The sequence below is a fragment of the Cucurbita maxima genome, unplaced genomic scaffold (assembly GCF_002738345.1).
Source record: "Cucurbita maxima cultivar Rimu unplaced genomic scaffold, Cmax_1.0 Cma_Scf00034, whole genome shotgun sequence".
Taxonomy (NCBI): Eukaryota; Viridiplantae; Streptophyta; class Magnoliopsida; order Cucurbitales; family Cucurbitaceae; genus Cucurbita; species Cucurbita maxima.
In genome coordinates, this window is record NW_019272050.1 from 246,036 (window position 1) to 267,913 (window position 21,878).

The 21,878-nt window shown below is 36.2% G+C and overlaps 3 protein-coding genes across 4 annotated transcripts; all 3 read right to left on the reverse strand.

Annotated features, from left to right (window-relative positions):
* Positions 1-349: 349 nt before the first annotated feature.
* On the reverse strand, positions 350-6,051 carry LOC111467606 (diphosphomevalonate decarboxylase MVD2, peroxisomal-like). Of its 2 annotated transcripts, XM_023112574.1 has the most exons (11): positions 5,656-6,051; positions 4,045-4,243; positions 3,561-3,624; positions 3,262-3,325; positions 3,051-3,131; positions 2,194-2,280; positions 1,960-2,117; positions 1,808-1,856; positions 906-1,030; positions 577-815; positions 350-525 (listed from the first exon to the last, which is right to left on the reverse strand). In XM_023112574.1, exons 1-10 carry the CDS (start codon positions 5,881-5,883, stop codon positions 596-598), a joined length of 1,275 nt encoding a protein of 424 aa, XP_022968342.1. In that variant the 5' UTR covers positions 5,884-6,051; the 3' UTR covers positions 350-525; positions 577-595. The 2 variants fall into 2 exon arrangements, with proteins under 2 accessions (XP_022968342.1, XP_022968341.1); XM_023112573.1 differs by having other exon boundaries at positions 350-815; positions 5,656-6,050.
* A 2,424-nt stretch (positions 6,052-8,475) lies between these two features.
* LOC111467603 (proline-, glutamic acid- and leucine-rich protein 1) lies at positions 8,476-15,707 on the reverse strand. The gene is made up of 13 exons (XM_023112570.1): positions 15,039-15,707; positions 14,312-14,428; positions 13,670-13,728; positions 12,834-12,939; positions 12,575-12,646; positions 11,984-12,043; positions 11,755-11,884; positions 11,473-11,666; positions 11,193-11,377; positions 10,819-10,946; positions 9,764-10,041; positions 9,414-9,657; positions 8,476-9,180 (listed from the first exon to the last, which is right to left on the reverse strand). Exons 1-13 carry the CDS (start codon positions 15,300-15,302, stop codon positions 8,591-8,593), a joined length of 2,427 nt encoding a protein of 808 aa, XP_022968338.1. The 5' UTR covers positions 15,303-15,707; the 3' UTR covers positions 8,476-8,590.
* A 996-nt stretch (positions 15,708-16,703) lies between these two features.
* LOC111467608 (L-aminoadipate-semialdehyde dehydrogenase-phosphopantetheinyl transferase-like) lies at positions 16,704-21,201 on the reverse strand. Its single transcript, XM_023112575.1, has 5 exons — positions 20,954-21,201; positions 19,107-19,239; positions 18,442-18,686; positions 17,720-17,894; positions 16,704-17,073 (listed from the first exon to the last, which is right to left on the reverse strand). Exons 1-5 carry the CDS (start codon positions 21,067-21,069, stop codon positions 16,909-16,911), a joined length of 834 nt encoding a protein of 277 aa, XP_022968343.1. The 5' UTR covers positions 21,070-21,201; the 3' UTR covers positions 16,704-16,908.
* Positions 21,202-21,878: the final 677 nt, after the last annotated feature.

Consider the following 21,878-nt stretch of genomic DNA (forward strand, 5'->3'; position numbering starts at 1 on the left):
CGAAGGGGAACATTTCAAATAGGAGACGAAAGAAAAAAAAAACTGAAATATTGTCGACAGTAAGTGGTAATGACGGGATTGAATGGAAGGAGGATGAAATTGCTCATGCCCACCGTTAACAGATATTGTCCACTTTGACCCGTTACGTATAGTTGCTAGACTCACAATTTTAAAACGCGTCCTATAGAGAGAAGTTTCCACACCTTTATAAGAAATACTTTGTTCCCCTCTCCAATTGAGACTAAACCTACATGCAATTTTTTCCGTATAAAAATTTCATAAATTTAGCATCCGCCTGAGCTCCTCTAATGATATCAAATATATATGATGATATGATAAATGCATACAATGAAAGAAGGGAAGATTCATTCTCAATTCATTTATTTTGTCATGATTTTACTCTCTTTGACAATGGAAGCTCAGCCCTAAACAAAACAAGCAAACAATACTAAGACACTGAAATTATTCTCAACATTAACTGGATTAACGTGAACAAACACAAGTTTACCTTAGAATACTCGGTTGACCGATCATCTAACCTGAACTCTCCGAGTCTCGCCTTCAGTAAAAACATTGCATAGGACTAATACAATCCCTAGAGGTTCTTTGGCAGCCCGGTTTTCGGGTCGAGTAGTGATTCACTCTCGGGGAGCACGACCGGCCCTTTCCCGGGCTTGGTACAGATGAAATAACTGACATCTCCCTGGTATTTCTGGGATGAACTGTTGATTTCTGGAGGTTGTGGGAGGGATTCAATATCCTCAACACTCTTAATCCCAGCATCTTGAAGAATTGACTTATCGCCAAGAACATAACTGATGGAAGAAAGAATATTATTTATCATGCACAAGATTGAAATTAATACAGTTATAGATTTTGATTGATTCTCAAAATCCAGTTATTACCTGTCTAATACCGTTTCGGCATTGGGAGGGAAGTAGAACAGCAACCTTTGAAGCAAAGATACAGCAGCTTTTCGATTACGTGCAATCAGAACCGAATTCGGCCCGGCATCGAAAGTATATGCCACCTGAAAGTTTGGTTGAAATAAGGAAAATCTTCAGCACTTCCATTCATCCTATTTTTTGAGCTCTATAGAATCATTCTTTTATTCATCCTATTGGAAGTTTGGTTCATTTTCTGAACTGGAAACTGATAAAAATCATCGAGAAGAGTAGGAATCACGAATCTCCACAATAGTATGATATTGTCCACTTTGAACATAAGCTCTCGTGGCTTTATTTTGGGCTTCCCCAAAAGGCCTCATGTCAATGGAGATAGTATTCTTCACTTATAAACCCATGATCATTCCCTAAATTAGTCAATGTGGGACTCCCTTCTAATAATCCTCCCCTCGAACAAAGTACACTATAGAATCTCCTTTGAGGCCTATGGAGCCCTCGAACCACCTTCCCTTAATCGAGCCTCAACTCCTTCTCTGAAGTCCTCGAACAAAGTACATCATTTGTTCGACACTTAAGTCACTTTTGACTACACCTTCTAGGCTCACAACTTTTTTGTTCGATATTTGTGGATTTTATTGATATGACTAAGTTAAGGGCATGACTCTAATACCATGTTAAGAATCACGGATCTCCATAATGGTACGATATTGTCCACTTTGAGTATAAGCTCTCGTGGCTTTGCTTTGGGCTTTCCCAAAAGGCCTCATGCCAATAGAAATAGTATTCATCACTTATAAACCTACGATCATTCCCTAAATTGGCGATCCTTAACACTTAGCAATCTCAAATCAGTATTTAAAATCCCTTGCCAACATAAATCAAGAATGGGGGAAAAATCAGACCTGTGGTTCTCCTTCAGAACGGTTCCATTTCTCAACAAGGCTGATTATCCTGAAACATTGTTTCTTTTGTCAGAATGAAACAAAGATTTTTAATCAAAATGGTAGGAGATAGTCATGTGAATCTTATAGGTCGATTTGGTAATTAAGCTTGCCTGTGGGATGTATCATTCATATAAAATATCGGGGGAGAAGTGTCGAGACAGACTGCATGAAATTGGTTGCTGTCGTTGCATGTCAATTGTGCAAACGATGCAAAATCGCGATTTTTAATAGCTTCTTCCATAGCTAATACACGCTTTGGTACAATTTCCTGTTAAAGAAACGAGACATGAATAGAAATGCATATGGACTATGGAGAACAACAATATTGTTTTTAATTAGAATACCTTTGCTCTATGTTGTAAAAGCAAACTTGTTTCTACGGTTTCTCGCATTCCTGATGTACTGCTTGTTTCCTTTTGTCGCGAACTTACCTTGAAAGTAAGATAGAAAATAACATTGCAGATTACTGGAGAACCATCCAATGGGAAATAAGGAAAAGCTATGCTAACTATTGGATATTATTTATCATAATTCATTTCACATTGTTCTTTGGATTTGAGGTGGGCTTTTACGGCCGAGCCTTAACCGCCTGCCCAAGCTCAAACTTACTGCTAGCAGATATCGTCTTCTTTGGACTCTCTTTCGGGCTTTCCCTAAAGGTTTTTAAAACACGTCTGTTAGGGAAAGGTTTCCACACCGTTATAAAAAATATTTCGTTCCCCTCTCCAATCGACGTGGGATCTCACACTCTACATCCCTTCCGAGCCCAATATCCTCACTGACACTCGTTCTTCTCTCCAATCGATGTGGGATCTCACAATTCACCCCCCTCTCATTGGCACACCGTTCGGTGTCTACCCTCTTCGAAGTTCAGCATCCTCGCTGGCACTCTCAAAGTTTTTAAAACACAACTCCTAGGGAGAAGTTTCCACATCATCATAAATAATGTTTCGTTCCCTCTCCAATCGATGTGGGATCTCACACAAGCCTCCATGAACACTCATGTCATTGTGTCATCCAAGCCAATTGGAGAACAGTTTGTCCTCCCTTTTTATTTTATTTTTATTTAAAAAACCAAATTGCACAAAAAAAAAAAAAAAAAAAAAAAAAAAAAAAAAAAAAAAAAAAAAAAAAAAAAAAAAAAAAAAAAAAAAAAAAAAAAAAAAAAACAAGAGAGAGAGAGAGAGAGAGAGCTACGCACCACAGCAATGATTATTACAAGATCATCCCAGTGCTTCTCGTCAGCAAGTTGAATTGCAAGACTATCACTTCCATCCTTTTCCTTAATGGTGCATCAGATAACACAAGAACTAATCTCAATAATGTATATCAGAAATCAGGATTGTATGCGTAAAAGAACAAGTCAAATTCCTGAACTTTGCAAATTTAAATATATGAATGGATAAACTTACTTTTCCCATGTTCCACTTCACAAATCCACCATATAAGCTACGACATGCACTTCCCGAACCTTGCCTGCATGATTCAAATAGTCGTGATTACTTTGTAATATATGAATCAATGTCATTAAACATCAGAAATTTCATTGAAATAACATATAACAAATAAAAATAAAAAGAACACTACTATATTGGAAGTCTATATTATGACTACGCGGTCGACTCGAAAGCGCTCTACCCAAACAAGAAAGGATGGCACAATAAAACCAGCCATAATATTGTATTTGAAAAAGGACAAAGGACAAGGATACCTTGCTATAGCAGACAACTGGCTATGATCTTCCTTGACGTTCATTAAATTTGCCAGGGCAAAGACTGCAGATACCAGCGTAATATTAGTTATATTTCATAAGATGAAGCATATGGTAAATTAACAACATATCGATATAAACAATAAGAGCTTGTTTGGAATGACTTTCCAAATGTTTATAAAAAATTTAAGCACTTGAAATGTCGTTCCAAATAGATCCTCGATCCTTTTTGCAAACATTTTCAAAATTTTCCAACATATCTAATCCATGTTCCTTTAATCTCTCTTATTACCCCTCTACTATGGGTTTCCTATTCCTTGATACTTTTCACATATCAATGAAAAGTTAAATTAATTTTTTTCAAAGAAAAGCAATTTCTTATCCTCATAAATAATAAATAAACCTGAACTAGTTCGCGAAACCGTAAGCCCCGAAACGAATCAGAAAGAGAATTCCAAAATTAAGAGTGAAGTCAGGTTTTTACCAAGACAAGCAAAACCGGCAGCAGAGGAAGCCAAGCCAGCAGCAGTTGGGAAATTATTGTATGAATCAATATATACATGCAACTTTTCCCAGTCTTTCTTTGCTATCTTAATCTTCTTTTCTTCATCCTCAACATCGTTCGCTCGACTGCGTATTTCCCTCAAACAATTTTGGTACCTGGCTCCAGAAAGAGATATCTCCTACACTAACCAGAAAAGAAACCCCATCATGAACCAGCAAAAAAACTACAGAAACAAAGTTGTGAAAGTTTATTTCATCACATTTCCTACAATTTGATAGGGAAAGAGATTGTATTTGTGTCTAGGAATGTATACATGAATATACATTCCCACTTTACGAGCAGTATCGATCCGATGAGGTAGTTAGTTGGGTTCTAGTTTGGACCCTATCAAGGGGGCATTGGCACAGCCAACAACAAGATACCCACAGGAAAATAAACCCTTCAATTAAGTGTCTGGAAAGGAATTCTGATGGGAAGTTACTAGACCCGCCAAAAAGTAATCTCCTAGAATCGAATGGTATCTTTGACTTCTAAAGTTCTACTTTCTGCATAAGAAGACACCATTCTAAAGCCTTCTAATCATTGAGCACTTTATATTCCATAATTTCAAAGCACCATTCCGAAACTAAAATTTTAATAGTTCAAGCCCACCGCTAGCAAATATTGTCAGCTTTGAATTTTCCCTTTCGGACTTCCCTTCAAGGTTTTTTAAACACGTCTACTAGGAAGAGGTTTCCACACCCTTATAAAGAATGCTTCGTTCTCCTCCCAAATCAATGTGGGATCTCACAATCCCCCCCTTTGGGGCCAAATGTCCTTGCTGCTAACACATCGCCTCGTGTCCACGACACCTCCTCACTAGCACATCAGTCGGTGTTTGACTCTAATACCATTTGTAACAGCCCAAACCAACTACTAGCAAATATTATCCTCTTTGGGTTTTCCCTTTCGGGCTTCCCCTCAAGGTTTTTAAAACCCGTCTGCTAGGGAGAGGTTTCCACATCCTTATAAAAAATGTTTCGTTCTACTCCCGAACCGATGTGGTATCTCACAAAAATGTCCACTAGAGAATTATTCACGCTATCAAAAAGGGCAAAAGGAACCAAGAAGAGTAGAGAAATGAGGTCTACATTCATCCAAGCAAGTAGTAAGCTCCACCCAACACAAAATAAGATCTCTCCTCCATAGAAGCTCACAAACCAAAAACGAACTTCCAATTGATTTTGTTACCGGAACCACCACATTCAGCCGAGCATCAACCTCATGGACTTAAGTCAACACAGAATCCTTTTTTCAAGAGAAAACTTATACATCCATTCCTGGATTTAGTGTTACCAAACGCATATCATCAAACAAAAGAGCTACCGTGGATTACGAACTAAAGGAGAACTGAAACTTCCAAAATTTACACTGCATTCCCACAGGATTCCAGAACAGAGAAGACAACGACATCGATTTCATCAAAATCACCGTTGACTAAAGTCCGCAACAACAAAGAACGCACCAGATTCCACAACAACCACAAATCTCCAAAATCATATGCAATTTCACCAAATGAGCAAAAGAAAGAGAAGTTACAAGAAATCTTACCTTGCGATTGAGCCACATTCGATCCTTCTCGAAGTCGGGACTAACAGCGACGGTGGTGATAGTACAGAGATGACTCGGATCAAGAGTAACACTGATGCTATCATTGACAGGCAAAATTAAGGCCTCATCCCTCTTCCCCCAATACTTAATCACCGCAATGTTCGTCGGCGTTTGTGCAGTGGTCATCAACACCCATTTTTCACCCGCCAATTCTCTACAAATCGCCATGGAAAGCGACTTCGCTGATCAGAATTGAAACAATTTTCAACAAAAAAAGAAGAGAAAAAAGACAGGGAGGACGAAAATGCGGAAAGTGAATCCAGAGAGAGAAAGAGAGAATAGAAGCGAGATCCGTGGGGGTATGAAATGGGAGGTGAGTCTTATAGGTTGGAGGTGGAAAAGGAAGAAGGCGGGTACGCACTGTGCCCAGAGTTTCTGAAATTGAAAAATTGTCCACTGTGGGGCCCACGCATTCTTGCTTGCAGAACGGTACGCCTATGGACTATGTTTGTCACGTGCACCCATTACTTTAAGTATTCTAGTGAAGTCGCGGCTTTAAAACATATCTATTAATAAAAAGTTTTCATATTCATATAAAAAATATTTTGTTTCATTCTTTAATAGACGTGAGATCTCACAATACACCTCTTTGAGTATTAATGGTGTCTAGTTTTGATATCATTTGTTACCGTTCAAGTCTACCGTTAATAGATATTGTCCATTTTTTTTTATTCGTCAGCCACCATTATCAATTTTTACGGTAAGTTATCAAATTTATTTATTTATAATTTTTAAAATATTTATGAAAAAATGAGAATAGAAATAATTTTTAAATAAATTACCCAATTTAAGGGTGTATTTATAATTTAGTAATTTTTAATAAGTTAAATTATAATTTTAGTTTTAAAATTTTTAATTAAAAGTTTCGGTTTTTAATTTTTAACAATCAATTGATTTAATAAATATAAATTTGTGCTAATTATATTTTAAAATTTTAATTTTGAAAAAAAAAGTTTTAAGTCAAATTAGTATTTTGAACATTTTGATATTTAAAAAAGTTTAAATTATAATTTTAGATTTATAATATATTTATATAAATGACGAGTGACGTGTTTATTCATTTAAATTTATTTAGTAGAGTATTTATTACTTATTATTTATTAAATAAAATACAAACAAATTGGAGATGAGCATAATTGAAAGGCTAATATTAATAAAAGGATATTAGTGATGTTATATAACAACGAGCTTGGGATATGGTTTTTCTAAAATAAAAAAATTAAAAAAAAATAAAAAAAAAAGGAAAATTTAACTCATTTTTCACGTGTACCATAAATTTGAAGTCCAATGAGAATTGGACATCCTCGTGAATCACGTGGGTTGTCATTCCATTTATTGGGCTTCGATTTAACAGTTTGGAGATTATAGAACCAAAAAATACTTGCAAAAACTAAAAATATTTAAAAGAAAATGGGGGAAATTCTCATTGATAATCACATCTTAGAAAATAATAATAATAATAATAATAATAATAATAATAAATAAATAAAGAGTATTTCAAATTTAGGATTATTACATCACAAAATTAAAAATAAGATTTGGAATAATCTTTTTAACAAATAATTACCATAAAAGATTTAAATTAGTTTTTTTTTTTTTGTACGGTTTATGTACTAGAAAATTCAATAACTACAACAATTCAAGTTTTATTAGGATGACCTCGAAGAGTTACATGAAATACTGGCAAAATATAGTATCTTTGGTTTTAGATTCAAGAGTATAATAAATCAACTTATGATTATTTAACACCCGCCCTTAATCTAATGAAATATTTTTCTATTTTCATTTAAAAAAAAAAATCGATTTCCTTATTTTAAGTTAAATTAATAAAAATATTCATAAATTTTATATTTTAGGTTAAAAAAATCAAAATCAAAATTAAAAAAACAAATTAAAAGTACCATAAACTTAAAAAAAAAAAAAAAAAAAAAAAAAAAAAAAAAAAAAAAAAAAAAAAAAAAAAAAANAATATATATATATATATATATATATATATATATATATATATATTATTTTTTTTTTAATTTGTGTTTAAAAGTATCATTAATTTTAAAAAATATCAGATTAAAAAATTTAAAGATATTAATGAAAATTAAAAAATGCAAAATATTTTTAAAATACTTTTCGTTATGGTTTAAACTGGCTTTCCTTTCGGGCTTCCCCTCATGATTTTTAAGGACAAGCTTTTCTTCCCAGCTTCTCCTCATGATTTTTAAGGATCGGATTTTCCCTTCCAAACTTCCCCTCAAGATTTTAAAACGGGAGAGAGATTTCCACACTCTTACTATGTTTTCCCTTCCAAACTTCACCTCAAGATTTTAAAACACGTTAAAAGAGAAATTTCCACACTCTTAATGTCTTAAGGCATTATTAATTTTTTTAAAAAAATTTAATAATATTTTCAAGACCAAGTACACAAATTAAGAGTATTTTTATTAATTAAACATTTATTTTATTATTACTGCTACATACCTCAATCAATTACAACTATTTTTCTTCTAAATAAAAATAATTGCCAACACAATTTATCTATTAATAAATAAATAAAATCTTCTCGTTTGATCATTTTGTACTGAATTTTATGAATTTTGTCAAAAATAAATTTAGTCCAAAAAAAGCCTGTTTGACCAAAAATGTGTAAAAAGTCTAATTCAAAGACAATTAATTTTGCTAGGTGGGAATGAACAATGTCCTAATTTTATGACCAAAAATGTCGCATCCTAAGCTCTTTAAATACATAGCTTCTTCTTCTTCTTCCACGATTAGCTTAAACTATGGTAACACGAAATACAACACAAAAAATCATAGTTAATATTGAACTTAAAACAACATCCTTACGCTACAAAATTGATTTAAGATTGTCAGTACCTTGTTTTCACTCACAGTCTGTATCTGGATCTGCATCAATAATGTCGGGGAAATCATCTTCTGGCAATAAGTTCGAGTAGGACTTTAACGACACGAGAGAACTGCTCATTCTTGCATTAGCAAATACATCATCTTTCTCTACAATCCCTGCAGCATCTGTGATGGCTGCTGCAGTGTCCTCCTGCTCGGTCCTCTTGGGGGTTTCTGTAGTCTGTAGGGCATCGGCAGAGGGTCCTGTTTCGAGATTGTTCGATGTGTTATATGTCGTTACATTGTTATTTATCTCATTACCGGCATCTCTAATTGGAGCCTCTTCGATGTCATCTGCAACTTCTCTATCATACAAGAAATCGTCGTCCAAATCAGGGGCACTCTGGTCCATGTCCCGAGTGTCGTTGATCTTTAACGATTTTCCAGAATTCATACCACCGAAGTACATATCTTCCGGGATTTTATAGGTAGCTTGAGGTTCGGGAGAGCTCAAATGCACAGGCGAGAAATCCGACAAGGGAAGTACTCTTGGATGTATTAGAACCTCCAAGGCTAAGAGTGCATGCGCACAGAATTTAGGAAGTTTGGTTCCAAGTTCTTGTTTACCTGAAGATAAAAATACCAATCAGAAAATAGCTAACGTCTGCTGTTCTATGCATAATTTTTCTGATAAATAGTTAATTTCAGATCGAGAACGAAACATTCTTTATATGAGTGTGGAAGACGCATTTTAAAAACCTTGAGAGGAAGCCCGAAAGGAAAAATCCAAAAGGACAATATCTATTAGCAGTGGGATTGAGCCGTTACAGTTAACAGATGAAATATCAAAAGAGACTTACCTCTACGGAAAAGCTCAAGACCTTGAGCCAAGGCCAGAGGGCGTATATGAACAGCAGACAAAAACGAAGCCAGTAGCGCACGAAATGCTGCCAACTGATAATCCGCCCAAACCTCAATAGATTCATTAGTTTGGAAAAAGATGTCATCTGAAGCCAAGGGCCATTCGAAAGATGATGTTGCGGCTGTTATTAAAAGATGTTCGACTTTCGCACGCCATCCTTCTTCAGTTCTCAAAGCACCAGCCTATACAACAATATCATTTAGCAACAATATCAGAAACAAAAGGGAACCAAAAATGTCCCAAAGCACAACCTTACAGAAAGCCACAGATTAGTTATATAATGCCTACCAATGTAAGAAGAGTCTCCAAAGCCTCAAGTGCCGCTATCCTCAAGGGGACAGAAGTGGACATAAAGCTGCTGGTAATGTCTCTTGATCCATGTCCCTCATGCTGCTCTTTAAATGAAGTGGGAACTAAAGGACGTTTTCTCTTCTTATGGTGTTGCGGCAATTCTCCTTGGGCGTCCTTCGGATTCACACTAGATGGAGTACAACTCTCATTATCAACAGGGTTCAAATCGGCTAGTACATTGTCGATCACATCCCGTGTAAGAGATGCAGCCATACCTGATTCAGACGTAGCATCGAGTAAGCATGCATCCCAAAACATTATTTCATTATAGACAAAAAGAAAACAATAACAATAGTATCCTTACCAAATGAAACACAAAATATTTTTTTTTACATTTCTAATGATTTTATCAAGGACAACAAAGGAAGATCCATATCCTACATTCCTCACATTGCCTAAAAATGTTTCAATTAGCTCCAAAAAGAAACTAAAGATCAACTTGAATTCTGAGAATCCTTAGTGAATAATTTTTTTTCTGGTTACCATAAAGAAGCCGCGTTTTAAAAACCATTAATGGATTGTGAGATCCCACATCGATTGGGGAGGAAAATGAAGCATTCTTTATACCTCTCCCTATCAGATGCGTTTGAAAAATCTTGAGGGGAAGCCCAAAAAGGAAAACCCAAAAGGACAATATTTGCTAGCCCCGCATTTTAAAAACCATCAATAGATTGTGAGATCCCACATGGTTGAGGAGGAGAACGAAACATTTTTTATAAGGGTGTGAAAACCTCTCCCTAGCAAGTGCGTTATAAAAAATTTGAGGAGAAGTCTGAAAAGGAAAGCCTAAAGAGAACGATATCTACTAGCAGTGGGCTTGAGCCGTTACCGAAAGACTGAACCTTAACTAGAATAAGAAAGGGCATGCAACAAATCCAATCAAATTATCTGTCTAATAATGCTATAATTACATATCGCCTAATTGATCTCTCTAAGAAAAGAAGAATAATTGACAAATAGGTAAATATACAAATAAATGTACTTCTGCTTACCAACGCCCAAAGACATCATCAATAACTTAGCAACTGCGTAGACCTTTACTCTCAATTCTGCAGACACACATTTCTTGAAGTACTTCACAATGAGTCGAACAATAAATGCAGCATGTGGCAACAGCTGACTGCAAAGGAATTTAATAATAAATATATTAACAAAAATATAGCGTGAAAATTTGTAGTATTACTATTAGGTTATTTTTTAATTCACGTGAACGTGAAAGATCATCGGCTCTGAAATAAACAGTGGGGCTTGCATCTTCCAGAGATAGGAAGAAAGGCATATCTATGGATAAGAAGTATTACTGAAAGAGTCTGAATTAAGGTTTCTATGTTAGATATTATATGTAGTTGAATAGTAGATGCCTTGCCTGCGAAGGCTCTTAATTATGGCAATGAGAAGATCCAAACTGTCTGAATGCAGGGTCGGGAGTTCCGAACACATTGACTCTTGCTGTAGAGATGTCATAAATGGCACTGAAGCGGGCGGCAGAGAACCATCCACCGTCAGCATTCTCTCAACAAGAGCTAATAACGGGCGAATCGGAACTGCCACCTGAGAAAATACATACAAAATATCCATCAAACATCATTTTTCTTCTTTATTTCAATATATTTATGAATAGTAAAAAATGGATGACATGATGCTACCTGATTGGGGTATGAACTCGTTATCATTGTAGAACAGCAAAACATCAAGGTCGAGATAATAGAAGTTAACATTTGCTCTGAGCTCTTTGTTAGTTTGTCAAAGGAGCCTTCTGCCGATGAATTACAACCTAACGGTGGTGGAGGTTCTTTTCCGGGTGGAATCAGTAACCTTACGACTTCGTTACCTCTCGAGTCTACAAAAACAATCAAATGGATCATTGGATCATTCTCACCATCTTCATAAATTAGGATAGCTCTACTTGATATACAGTTCATGTTTACCTTCACCAATGCCTTGGAAGGCCTCATTCAAGTGTACGTCAATTGATAACAAAATCTTCTGCATTAGTACAGTCCAGCTATCTTCATCTCCTTTTGATTTTGGAAGTGATGCTAGGCAGTGAGCAAGCTTCTAAATGTTGGATATGAAACAGAGACAGAAAATTATAGGAGAAATTTGATGTTTATAGTGGTATCTATGATTAAATTAAATTAAAAAGAGGCCAAATACCTTCAGCATATTGAAACTACACTTCCCTGAAAAGATTTTTGAAACAATTGCAGCTTCGGCCTGCAGAACATTTCACTAGTCAATTCAGCAATAATAAACAAGCATCGATATTTCAACATTAAAACAAACTTTGTCCGGGATTTCTACGTTCTTAGATTTTTCATTTATGCCGATAAATAACATGCTGACAACATGAAGCCATATGAGCTGAGATGTTGAGAAAGGCCAGCCAAGTAATATAAATGACAGCCCTCATACCTCTGGGACAAAAAGGTTTGCTATTAAATTTTATAAAAATTGTTGGAATACCAACAAAGTTGAACTGCTAAGCTATCCCTTGGTATGAGCATTTGGTGGAAGAAGAATAGGAATAAATTTCTATTGATTGAGTAGAGTTGTGGGAAAAAATTAAATTCTTCTAGCTAGTATTGGTATACTCTTTCCAGCTTTTCATTGCAGTTTTTTTGTGAATTTTTCTTTTGGCAGCTTAGATTACACCATCGGTATACAGATAAGTTGGATAACTACCATTAGTCCCATGAATGCAATTTATAATAGAATGGAAATCACATTATTCAATAAAGCACTTACAGAGTCGTAATGACGATGGATTGTAAAGGGAAAGAAAGCAATCAGAGTGCATAATAGATTAACTGCTGTATCCTGCATCAACCAACATGCAGATCATTACATATATGAATGGGTAACGAAAGTTCTAACTACCGAGCAAAGAGTACAAAAGGATATGAGGCGTTGGCACAGATCACCGAAATCGTAGTTCCAAAATTATTGAGCACCTAAACACATGGAAATAGTCTACAAAAACTGTGCTTTTACTTGTACTACTTACCAAAACAACTTCTGTATTATCATCATGCAACAGCTTAATTACTGGTTGAATGACCTTCCCAGCACAAGAAGTCCCATCTTTCTTCACGTTTGGAAATCGGCCCAATCTAGTTTGTAAAAGAGAGATCATTACAAGTCATGAAACCAGCCAAATTATGGTCAAGCATGTTACTTTAAAGTTATAGACAAAATAAACTAAAAGTAATAACCTGCAGAATGAGATTAAACCAGTTGTCTATTATTCTTAAGCCAGCATTCAAAAGTTGAATCTACAGATCTCAAAGTCTATATAGGAACGACAATATACAAATCCTAAAAATTATTTTTCATTTGCAAAAGGTTTAACATTGATATTTTTCTTTTGGGAAGGTGTAACAGCCCAAGCCCACCGCTAGCAAATATTGTCCGCTTCGGTCCGTTACCTATCGCCGTCAGCCTCACGGTTTTAAAACGCGTCTGTTAGGGAGAAGTTTCCACACCCTTATAAGGACGGTTTCATTCCCCTTTCCAACCGATGTGGGATATCACAATCCACCCCCCTTGGGGGCCTAGTGTCCCCGCTGACACACCGCCCGATGTCTGGTTCTGATACCATTTGTAACAACCCAAGCCCACCGCTAGCAGATATTGTCCGTTTTGGCTCATTACGTATCATTGTCAGCCTCGCGGTTTTAAAAGGTGTCTGTTAGGGAGAGGTTTCCACACCCTTATAAGGAATGTTTCGTTCCCTCTCCAACCGATGTGGGATCGCACATACGGGTATATTTAACTAATTGATTTATGTTTGAGGGAAAAATTGTATGATAAATTTCTGTCCAAGGTCAGATGAAGATGTACCTCAAGAATAAATCTGAGATCGAAGCACACGTGGCCACCTTCAGAAACAGAGAATCTGTCTATAGAACAAAGAAAAAACACAAGAAACAAAATAGTGTAAAACTTTTGGTAGCATTTAAGTATAAGAAAGCATGACGATCTATTATGAGTTGAAAAGCTAAAGATGAAAACTATATAAATAAATCAAACAGCAAAAGAAGGAACTTGACAACTTCTGTAATTACATAGCATTCCCACTTTATACTTGATAAAATGAACCACGTGAAAATTATTAGCATATCCCCTGATTCAGAACTCTCGCATCATCGATCATGACAAACATCAAATTAGTATGCTCGAAAATAGCTATGTGCCAGTTCCCTAGTTCCATTAGCATTAATGAACAGCCAATGGTTATCTTATGGCAATTTTTAGAAAATTACTCCAGCAAGTTATTATGCATTCTGTCCAACGAGCAATAATCACTTCGATTATAACAAATTCTATCCAGAATCATTGCTTCTCCCCCGTATCTTACTTCTGTCCAATGTATAATAAGTCCTGTTCTTCTTTAGACATACTTCATCATTTAAGATCTTCGCCACTCAATACTTGTAGCTAAATACTGAGGAATCCATCCAAGAAAAAAAAAAAAATTATTACCTGCAAGTGAGGCAGAAGCTTGTGAAGCCAATCTGCATATGATGCCAAGAAACGACTCGAGCTGCATTGTTGACAAGTCACGCCCAGTAAAATGATTCCAGCCCAACATTTATCAGGCTTTAAAAAAATTGGAAGTTAACATTAGTCACCGCTAAATGAAATTGTGCAATTTCTCAAAAAAGATAGTCAATATCATTTCTTATTTTCCTGCTTGTCATTGAAAAGCTAAATATTCAAGCAAGTTTGAAATCTTGAGTTTCTCAGTAACTTTGTGCAACAATATCAATTTCGTATTGTAAAATCTCACCTGATGAAGTTTGGAATGGCCTTAATGAATCCCATTTTGTCTTTAGAATACATCGTCATAGGCATCCTAGAAGTTTCCATTTGTTCTAAATCATAATAATATTTTTTTGAAGTAAAAGCTAAAGTCCCTCCCCATCCCTAGGGTTTTCTGTGTTGTACATCACAATCAATATTTATTTTATCAAATTTTAGGTTTAGCTCTAAGAGTAGCCCTAATTTTTCTCCTTGTAAGCAGCACTAATTTATTTAGTCATAAAACCTAACAGACTCTCAGACTCTTCGTTTCCCACCGTATCATTCAAGTTTGAACAACTAAGGAGTCTACCAGAAATCAGAGCCAAACCCATAGGAGAGAGTATAAAGAAAAGGATTAGATAAAATTTGTAATTTAAACAGAATTAGATGAAATGCATGTTCATACCATATCATTAGAGAGCAGAACAAGCAAGCGGTTGACCCAGGAATCAACGGCGGATTTCCAGCTATCCATCAGTTTTTGGTCCATGGAAGACGAAGATTCAGAGAGGAGATTATGGATTTTGACCATAGAAACCACCTTCGAGAGTTCTGAATGATCATTAAACGTCTGTTTATCGTCCGGAACATGTTCCCTGAGAAGCTTGTGTATCAAGCGAGGCTTCAAAGCCGGATCATACATATTCACAACGAGATTGAAAGCCGCCATTTCGGTTGAACCACTGAGATTTCAGTGTGTACTAACTATCAGAACGATTAGGCAAATGTAAGATGCTAATGCAATCTCGACTGCCAATATAGTGCACAAAAACAACACCGAATACACCCGTTCCCCGAAAACACTGGTTTTCTTTTTTTTTTATGAGCCGGCGTTGATAAACAGGAAGCTGCGCCGGCAACGCTCGTGGTTCGCCGGAGAAGGTCTCTTGAGTCCGCCGCCGCTTGTGTATCCGTCGCTCTTAAGCTCGTGGTGATGAGCGCTACAGAACCCTACGGGAAAGGCAGATGCCTGAGGCCGTAGCGTCGTCGCGGTCCTGCAAGTCGCCGGCGGCCTGAAAACAGTGAGAGCGAAGGGAGAATGAGACGTTAGGTTTTTTCTCTTCTTTTCTTTTCCTTTTCACGTAGCATCCACGTGGCTTTACCCTTTAAATAATAACCGAAAATATAAAAATATATTAATAATTTCAACTACCATAATATATAGTCCATAAAAAATTTTAAATAAAATATATTTTTATTTATTTGCCGACCTTAAATTAAGATTTATAAGTCAATTTTATTATATATTTAAAAAATTACATTCAAAATATTTAAAATTTTGGATTCATAGTTAAAAAGTTAAAAAGTAGAGATGAATGTCTGTTTTATCGGAGACTCACTTAAATTGGGAGAAGATTTTTAGTTTAAACGAAGAATGAGTGTCTATTTTTTTTCTCATCCGTACTTAATATAAATATATTTTCAATATGAAATATATATATATTTTTGTAAATGCTCTTTTACTATTTTAGAAATATAAATTAAAAATAAATTAGTTAATTTATAAACACTAATTATAATATTTAAACTAAATACTATCTCAGATTTTTTTAAATTATTAAAGATGGTAATGTAATTTTAAAATTAAAAATTTTAAAAATTAGATTGCCAGACCATTACAAAGATATATCTATTTATTAGGATTGGTTTAAAAAATATTATATTAAAATATGAAAACTTTTAAAATAACTAATAAAATGTATCGTCTAAATAGTTCCAACTCAGTCCATTTGGGAAATTTCTGCCTGGGGGATTGCAGGATTGCGATGAGTTGGAGTTGCCGTCGGCCTGCTAGCCTATGCTAGATTTTGAGCCTCCGAGCCCGCACATTCTTCGGCCTGACAAGAAGCTTCCATTATCTCAATAAAGGGCTGGGGCCAGATTTTTCAGCAATGACCGGTCAAGGTCAATCAAAATGGGGAAAAACAGATGATTCTCAGCATAGAAGAGATCTTAACAAGACAGTTCACCATCTCAGGCTTCCTCGTCCCCACCCAATAAATGAGAAATTTCGTGGGAAGGGAATTTATGAACTAGCCTAATTCATAAAATTTTCATATATTTGCACCTCGCAGTTGAGTTGGTCGGGATATTGATTCTTTTACACCCCTAATTTTAGCTACTTTTAATATCCAAAAGCCTAGAATTTCAAAATCACTTACGCACACGTTTTCACCGTAAAACTCAACCCTCAACAATTGATGGTTTATATGCCCAAGTTAGCCAAACAAGCATGCTGAACTATCTTTCACAATCAGTCTTCAGGTATCAAAGCCTCACTCCATGGATATGGAAATTAGTTGTTCTACACTTTTTGACACAAAGCTGACATTGGGAAGAAGAAGACCAGCACGATATTCATCGGGTTCGAACTCCGTCCTTGTTAGAGTCCTTTGGTAGCTCTCGGTAGCCGATCTCGGGTGCCCCTTGGCAACTGCAACCTGAGATCAATAAGAAAACATTGACAAAAGTGGATATCATCAGCTTTCAGTCACTCTATTCAAACTCAACAGTGAGCAAATGACCGTAAGTTTATAGCTAGACCATAAGTTTATAGCTTCTAGCTATTTCTCAATCGAGCTAACTTATTTTTTTCATGGTTAGTGCAAGTTATGAGCTATAACAGTCCAAGTCCACCGCTAGCAGATATTGTCTTGTTTTGGTGTCTTCCGGACTTTCCTTGAAGGTTTTTAAAACGCATTTGCAAGAGAGAGGCTTCCACACCCTTATAAAGAATGTTTTTTCTTCTCCTCAATCAAGGTAGGATCTCACATGAGCAAAGACAAAGTGAAGGAAAGAATGGCCCTTCTCGATCCATCATTGGTTTAAAAAATTAGAATTCAATCCCTATAGTTTTAACAATTTAGATACTATTTCAAACTCTACGTTCGAGAAATACATAACTTGAATTCTCATCTAGTTAGAACGATACAATTCGACAAGATTTTTCACGTGTTGATTTTTTTTTTTCAGTTAGACCGATAAAGTTCGAAGAATATTTCTTGTTGACGAAAGGAATTCAATTCGAAATCTCTAATCTAAACATTCAAAAGATAGGCCATAAAGATCCTGTAATGTGAAACTTACACAATGTTTATTTCCCATCTCTGAGACCCAAAATCTCCAGTCTTTCAGAATTTCCCCTCCAACTTTAGCCCGTATGTTGTTCCATCCATCATGAAGAAACTCAACTTGCTCCAACCCGTATGCCATCATTCCCCTTCCAATAGCTTTCACATATGCTTCTTTGAGAGACCAATATCTGCGCCCCAACCGAAACAGTTAATAACTCCAATTATTTATTTACTTCGGGATTTCCCTTTCAGGCTTCCCCTTAAAGTTTCTAAAACATATTTGCTAGGGAGAGGTTTCCACACCCTTATAAAGAATGCTTCGTTCTCCTCCCCAACTGATGTGAGATCTCACAATCCACCCCCCTTCAAAGTCCAACATCCTCGCTGGCACTCATTCCCTTCTCCAATCGATGTGGGACTCTCAATTTACTCCTTCGGGGCCCAGCATCCTTGCTGACACACTGCCTCGTGTCCACCCCCTTTCAGGGCTTAGCCTCCTTGCTAGCACATCGCCCGGTGTCTGGCTCTGATACCATTTGTAACAGCCCAAGCTCGGGCTTCCCCTCAAGGTTTCTAAAACGCGTCTGCTAGGGAGAGGTTTCCACACCCTTATAAAGAATGTTTCGTTCTCCTCCCCAACCGATGTGGGATCGCACAGTTAGGGTCTAAATGAAGAAAACTAAATCGAAATGCATTCATAGAGAGCTAAACGACAAAGTTGGAGTTCAATCGAACCTGCAAAACTCGACCAAAACACTCGAGCTAGAGCTAGCATTCATGATGTTCTTCCATTCTAAACTCGAAAAGTAAGAGGAGAAGTTCTTAACAAATGCAATGGTATCCTCATTTTGGGGAATGGCGTAAGAGACAACATCCAACCCCACAAGAGAGAGAGGCTCTGATGCTATCACCACATAATCACCATGATGTGATACATTGAAATTAAAATTGGGAAATTCTGAGCCAACTTTATCACATTCCTGAAAAGATAGTACAGAATTTGGATGATATTAGTTAACGTCTTGAATGCTGTAGAACTAACCATCAACACATGGAGCTATCAAATATCAAAACTCGATAAGTATCCGAGCCGAAAAGAGAAGGGTCCTTGTTCTTCGGGCTTCCCGTTTTGTTATCTACGTTTTACATATGTGTTCAGAAACCAAACCTAAGTTTTGAAAACTAAAAACGTAGTTTTATAAACTTGTTTTTGTTTCTGAAATCTAGCTAAGAATTCGAATATTTTCTTAAGAAAGATAAAACTCGATGTCACAAGCAAATTTTCTGGTTACTAAACGAGGCCTAAACTATTTTAGTTCAGAACACGGATCATACTTATCGGGATTAATAAAAAAAAAACGTGCAACTTATTATTTATATATTCCAAATTCCAACCATACCAGATATGGCTTGCCTTCCAATGTGCGCTTGATAATTATTTCATCGTGAGGGATTTTCAATATGTATTGCACAAGAACATACTGAAGCAGCCGACTCACAAGCGCACGTTTCCTGTCTTCCATCTTAAAAAATCTATGAACAAGGAAATAAATAGAGGTCAACCACCACTATGGCTTAATTGTTCATCAAAAATATAATTGTAAGATCATTTCTAATGGGAAAAGGTATGGATCAAATTCTCAAAGAATATAAAAAAAGGAAACAGGTTTAAATCTCATAAACTACTTGGGTTCGCCTCGTGGTCAATGGTTAATAAAAACCGATGAAAATAGTAACGAGCTCGAAGTGAATGAGTTCCCGTTATAGTATCTAGGATTTAATATCTTAAGAATTTTCTTGGTAATCTAACGTAGTAGGGTAAGGCGTTAAAATAGTCCAGATGTGCCCAAATTGATTTGGACACTCACAAATAGTAGCAAAAAAGTTCCAAATCCTATCATGAACTTTTAAAATGTATATCTCAATGGAATCATTTTGATACTTACCCATGTTAACATGAGCAAAATCTAACTCACGTAATGTAACAGTTCAAGCCCACCGCTAGCAGATATTGTCTTCTTTGGGTTTTTCCTTTCAGGCTTCCCTCTCAAGGTTTTAAAACGCGTCTACTAGGGAAAGATTTCCACACTTTTATAAGAAATGTTTTGTTCCTCTCTCCAACCGATGTGGGATCTCACAATCCACCCTCCTTGGGGGCTCAACGTCCTTATTGGCACACCACCCGATGTCTGGGTCTTATACCTCTGTAACAGCCCAAGCCCACCGCTGACAGATATTGTCCTCTTTGGGCTTTCCATTTCAGGTTTTCCTCAAGGGTTTAAAACGCATCTACTAAGGGGAAGTTTCTACACCCTTATAAGAATGTTATGTTCCCCTCCTTGGGGGTCCAACGTCCTTGTTAGCACACCACCCGATGTCTGGCTCTAGTACCTCTGTAACAGCCCAAACCCCACCCTTAGCAGATATTGTCTTCTTTGTGCTTTCCTTTTCGAGTTTCCCTCAAAGGTTCAAAACGCATCTACTAGGGGGAAGTTTCCACACCCTTATAAGAATGTTCTGTTCCCCTCCTTGGGGGTCCAACGTCCTTGTTGGCACACCACCCGATGTCTGGCTCTAGTACCTCTGTAACAGCCCAAACCCACCACTGGCAGATATTGTCCTCTTTGGGCTTTCCTTTTCGGGTTTCCCTCAAGGATTTAAAACGCATCTGCTAGGGGGAAGTTTCTACACCCTTATAAGAATGTTACGTTCCTCTCCTTGGGGGCCCAACGTCCTTGTTGGCACGCCACCCGATGTCTGGCTCTAGTACCTCTGTAACAGCCCAAACCCACAATTAGCATATATTGTCCTCTTTGGGCTTTCCCTTTCGGGTTTCCCTCAAGGGTTTAAAACGCATCTACTAGTGAGAAGTTTCCACACTCTTATAAGAATGTTTCGTTCCCCTCTCCAACCGATGTGAGATCTCACACGTAATATGGCAACCACAAACATATTATCTTTTATAAATTCAAAGATTAAAACACACATCAAGAAAACTTCGATAATAAAATGGTTATATTTTCAAAAATCGGCGACTGGTTTATGTATATTCACCAAGGATTCCACATCTATTCCCAGAGAGAGCTACAAACTTGCAATCAATTTCAGTTTCTAGTTCAATATTCTGAAGAAACAAACAGAAACAAAATAATAATAACCAAGACATATCGAAAGCGTTCATGTCTCATTCAAAATTCAGAAAATGAGGCAAAGATATTGCAGCAGAAATTCAGTTAAAGGAACTAACCGAAGGATGGAGGAATGTTCATGGCGAGGGAGAAGAGTCAGCGCAGAGGAGAACTCAGGGGGAGAAGGATTCCACTCGGAGATGTCAACAGCCCATCTCTGAACGCCTCTCTCCATAGCTACCGATTTACATAAGCTTCAAGGTTGTTCCAGTTGGCCATGGCGGCCATTATTATTTTCCCTCCTCGAGGCATCCGCAGCGCCAAACGCCCAAAGCAGAGCGCTACGGCATAGAATCGCCTGCATCAATTTCTGTTATTATTTTTAAGATATGGAGCCGCCTCGCGCTGAATTATAATAATGTTTTAAAAAATTGTGATTTTTATTATTTTTTTATTTTTCTAATTCCGTTAATCTTTCTTCTTACAATTTCACCCAAATTTAAAATTTTTAAAATTTACTTTACTTCAAATTTTAAAATTCAACATATTTTTTAAAAAATATAGGTAAAAAATAGATAAATAAACAAAAAAAAAAAAAAATTATGTAAGAGGAAAATTTGTAAGTTTAATTTTTCACAAGTCTAGAATTTATTTTTTTTAAATTAACTATATATGTTGGATAAAAATTCTATAGAACAGAATCTTTTAAAAAAGCCAAAACAAAGACATAAAATATTCATTAAAATATAGACTAATCACATTCAAATAGACGGTAATAGCTATTAGCTAGAATAGTTAATGGTGTTTGTAGAACTAAATTAATTTACTATTAATATGATCCAATTTCAAAAAAAATTAGTTATTTATGCATATCTTTCTGTCCAAGCCTACCGCTAACCGATATTGTCCGCCTTGGACTTTCCTTTAAGGGAGCTTTCAGACTTCCCCTCAAGGCTTTAAAACGCATTTGTTAGGAGAAGGTTTCAACTCTCTTATAAATGATGTTTCGTTTTCCCCCAAACAATGTGGGACATCATAATCCAC

Excerpts from the sequence above, each read along its gene's own strand:
- LOC111467606 (XM_023112574.1), bottom strand. The coding sequence starts at position 5,883 with ATGGCGATTTGTAGAGAATTGGCGGGTGAAAAATGGGTGTTGATGACC. Across the intron at positions 1,857-1,959 it reads ATGAATGATACATCCCACAG|GATAATCAGCCTTGTTGAGA; the intron begins GCAAGCTTAATT and ends ACAATGTTTCAG. Across the intron at positions 1,031-1,807 it reads GTTCTGAAGGAGAACCACAG|GTGGCATATACTTTCGATGC; the intron begins GTCTGATTTTTC and ends CCAAACTTTCAG.
- LOC111467603 (XM_023112570.1), bottom strand. The coding sequence starts at position 15,302 with ATGGCGGCTTTCAATCTCGTTGTGAATATGTATGATCCGGCTTTGAAG. Across the intron at positions 12,044-12,574 it reads TCCATCGTCATTACGACTCT|GCCGAAGCTGCAATTGTTTC; the intron begins GTAAGTGCTTTA and ends AATGTTCTGCAG. Across the intron at positions 9,181-9,413 it reads TCTTGAGCTTTTCCGTAGAG|GTAAACAAGAACTTGGAACC; the intron begins GTAAGTCTCTTT and ends TTTTATCTTCAG.
- LOC111467608 (XM_023112575.1), bottom strand. The coding sequence starts at position 21,069 with ATGGAGAGAGGCGTTCAGAGATGGGCTGTTGACATCTCCGAGTGGAAT. Across the intron at positions 19,240-20,953 it reads GAACATTCCTCCATCCTTCG|ATTTTTTAAGATGGAAGACA; the intron begins GTTAGTTCCTTT and ends CCTTGTTCATAG. Across the intron at positions 17,895-18,441 it reads GTTTTGGTCGAGTTTTGCAG|ATATTGGTCTCTCAAAGAAG; the intron begins GTTCGATTGAAC and ends GTTGGGGCGCAG.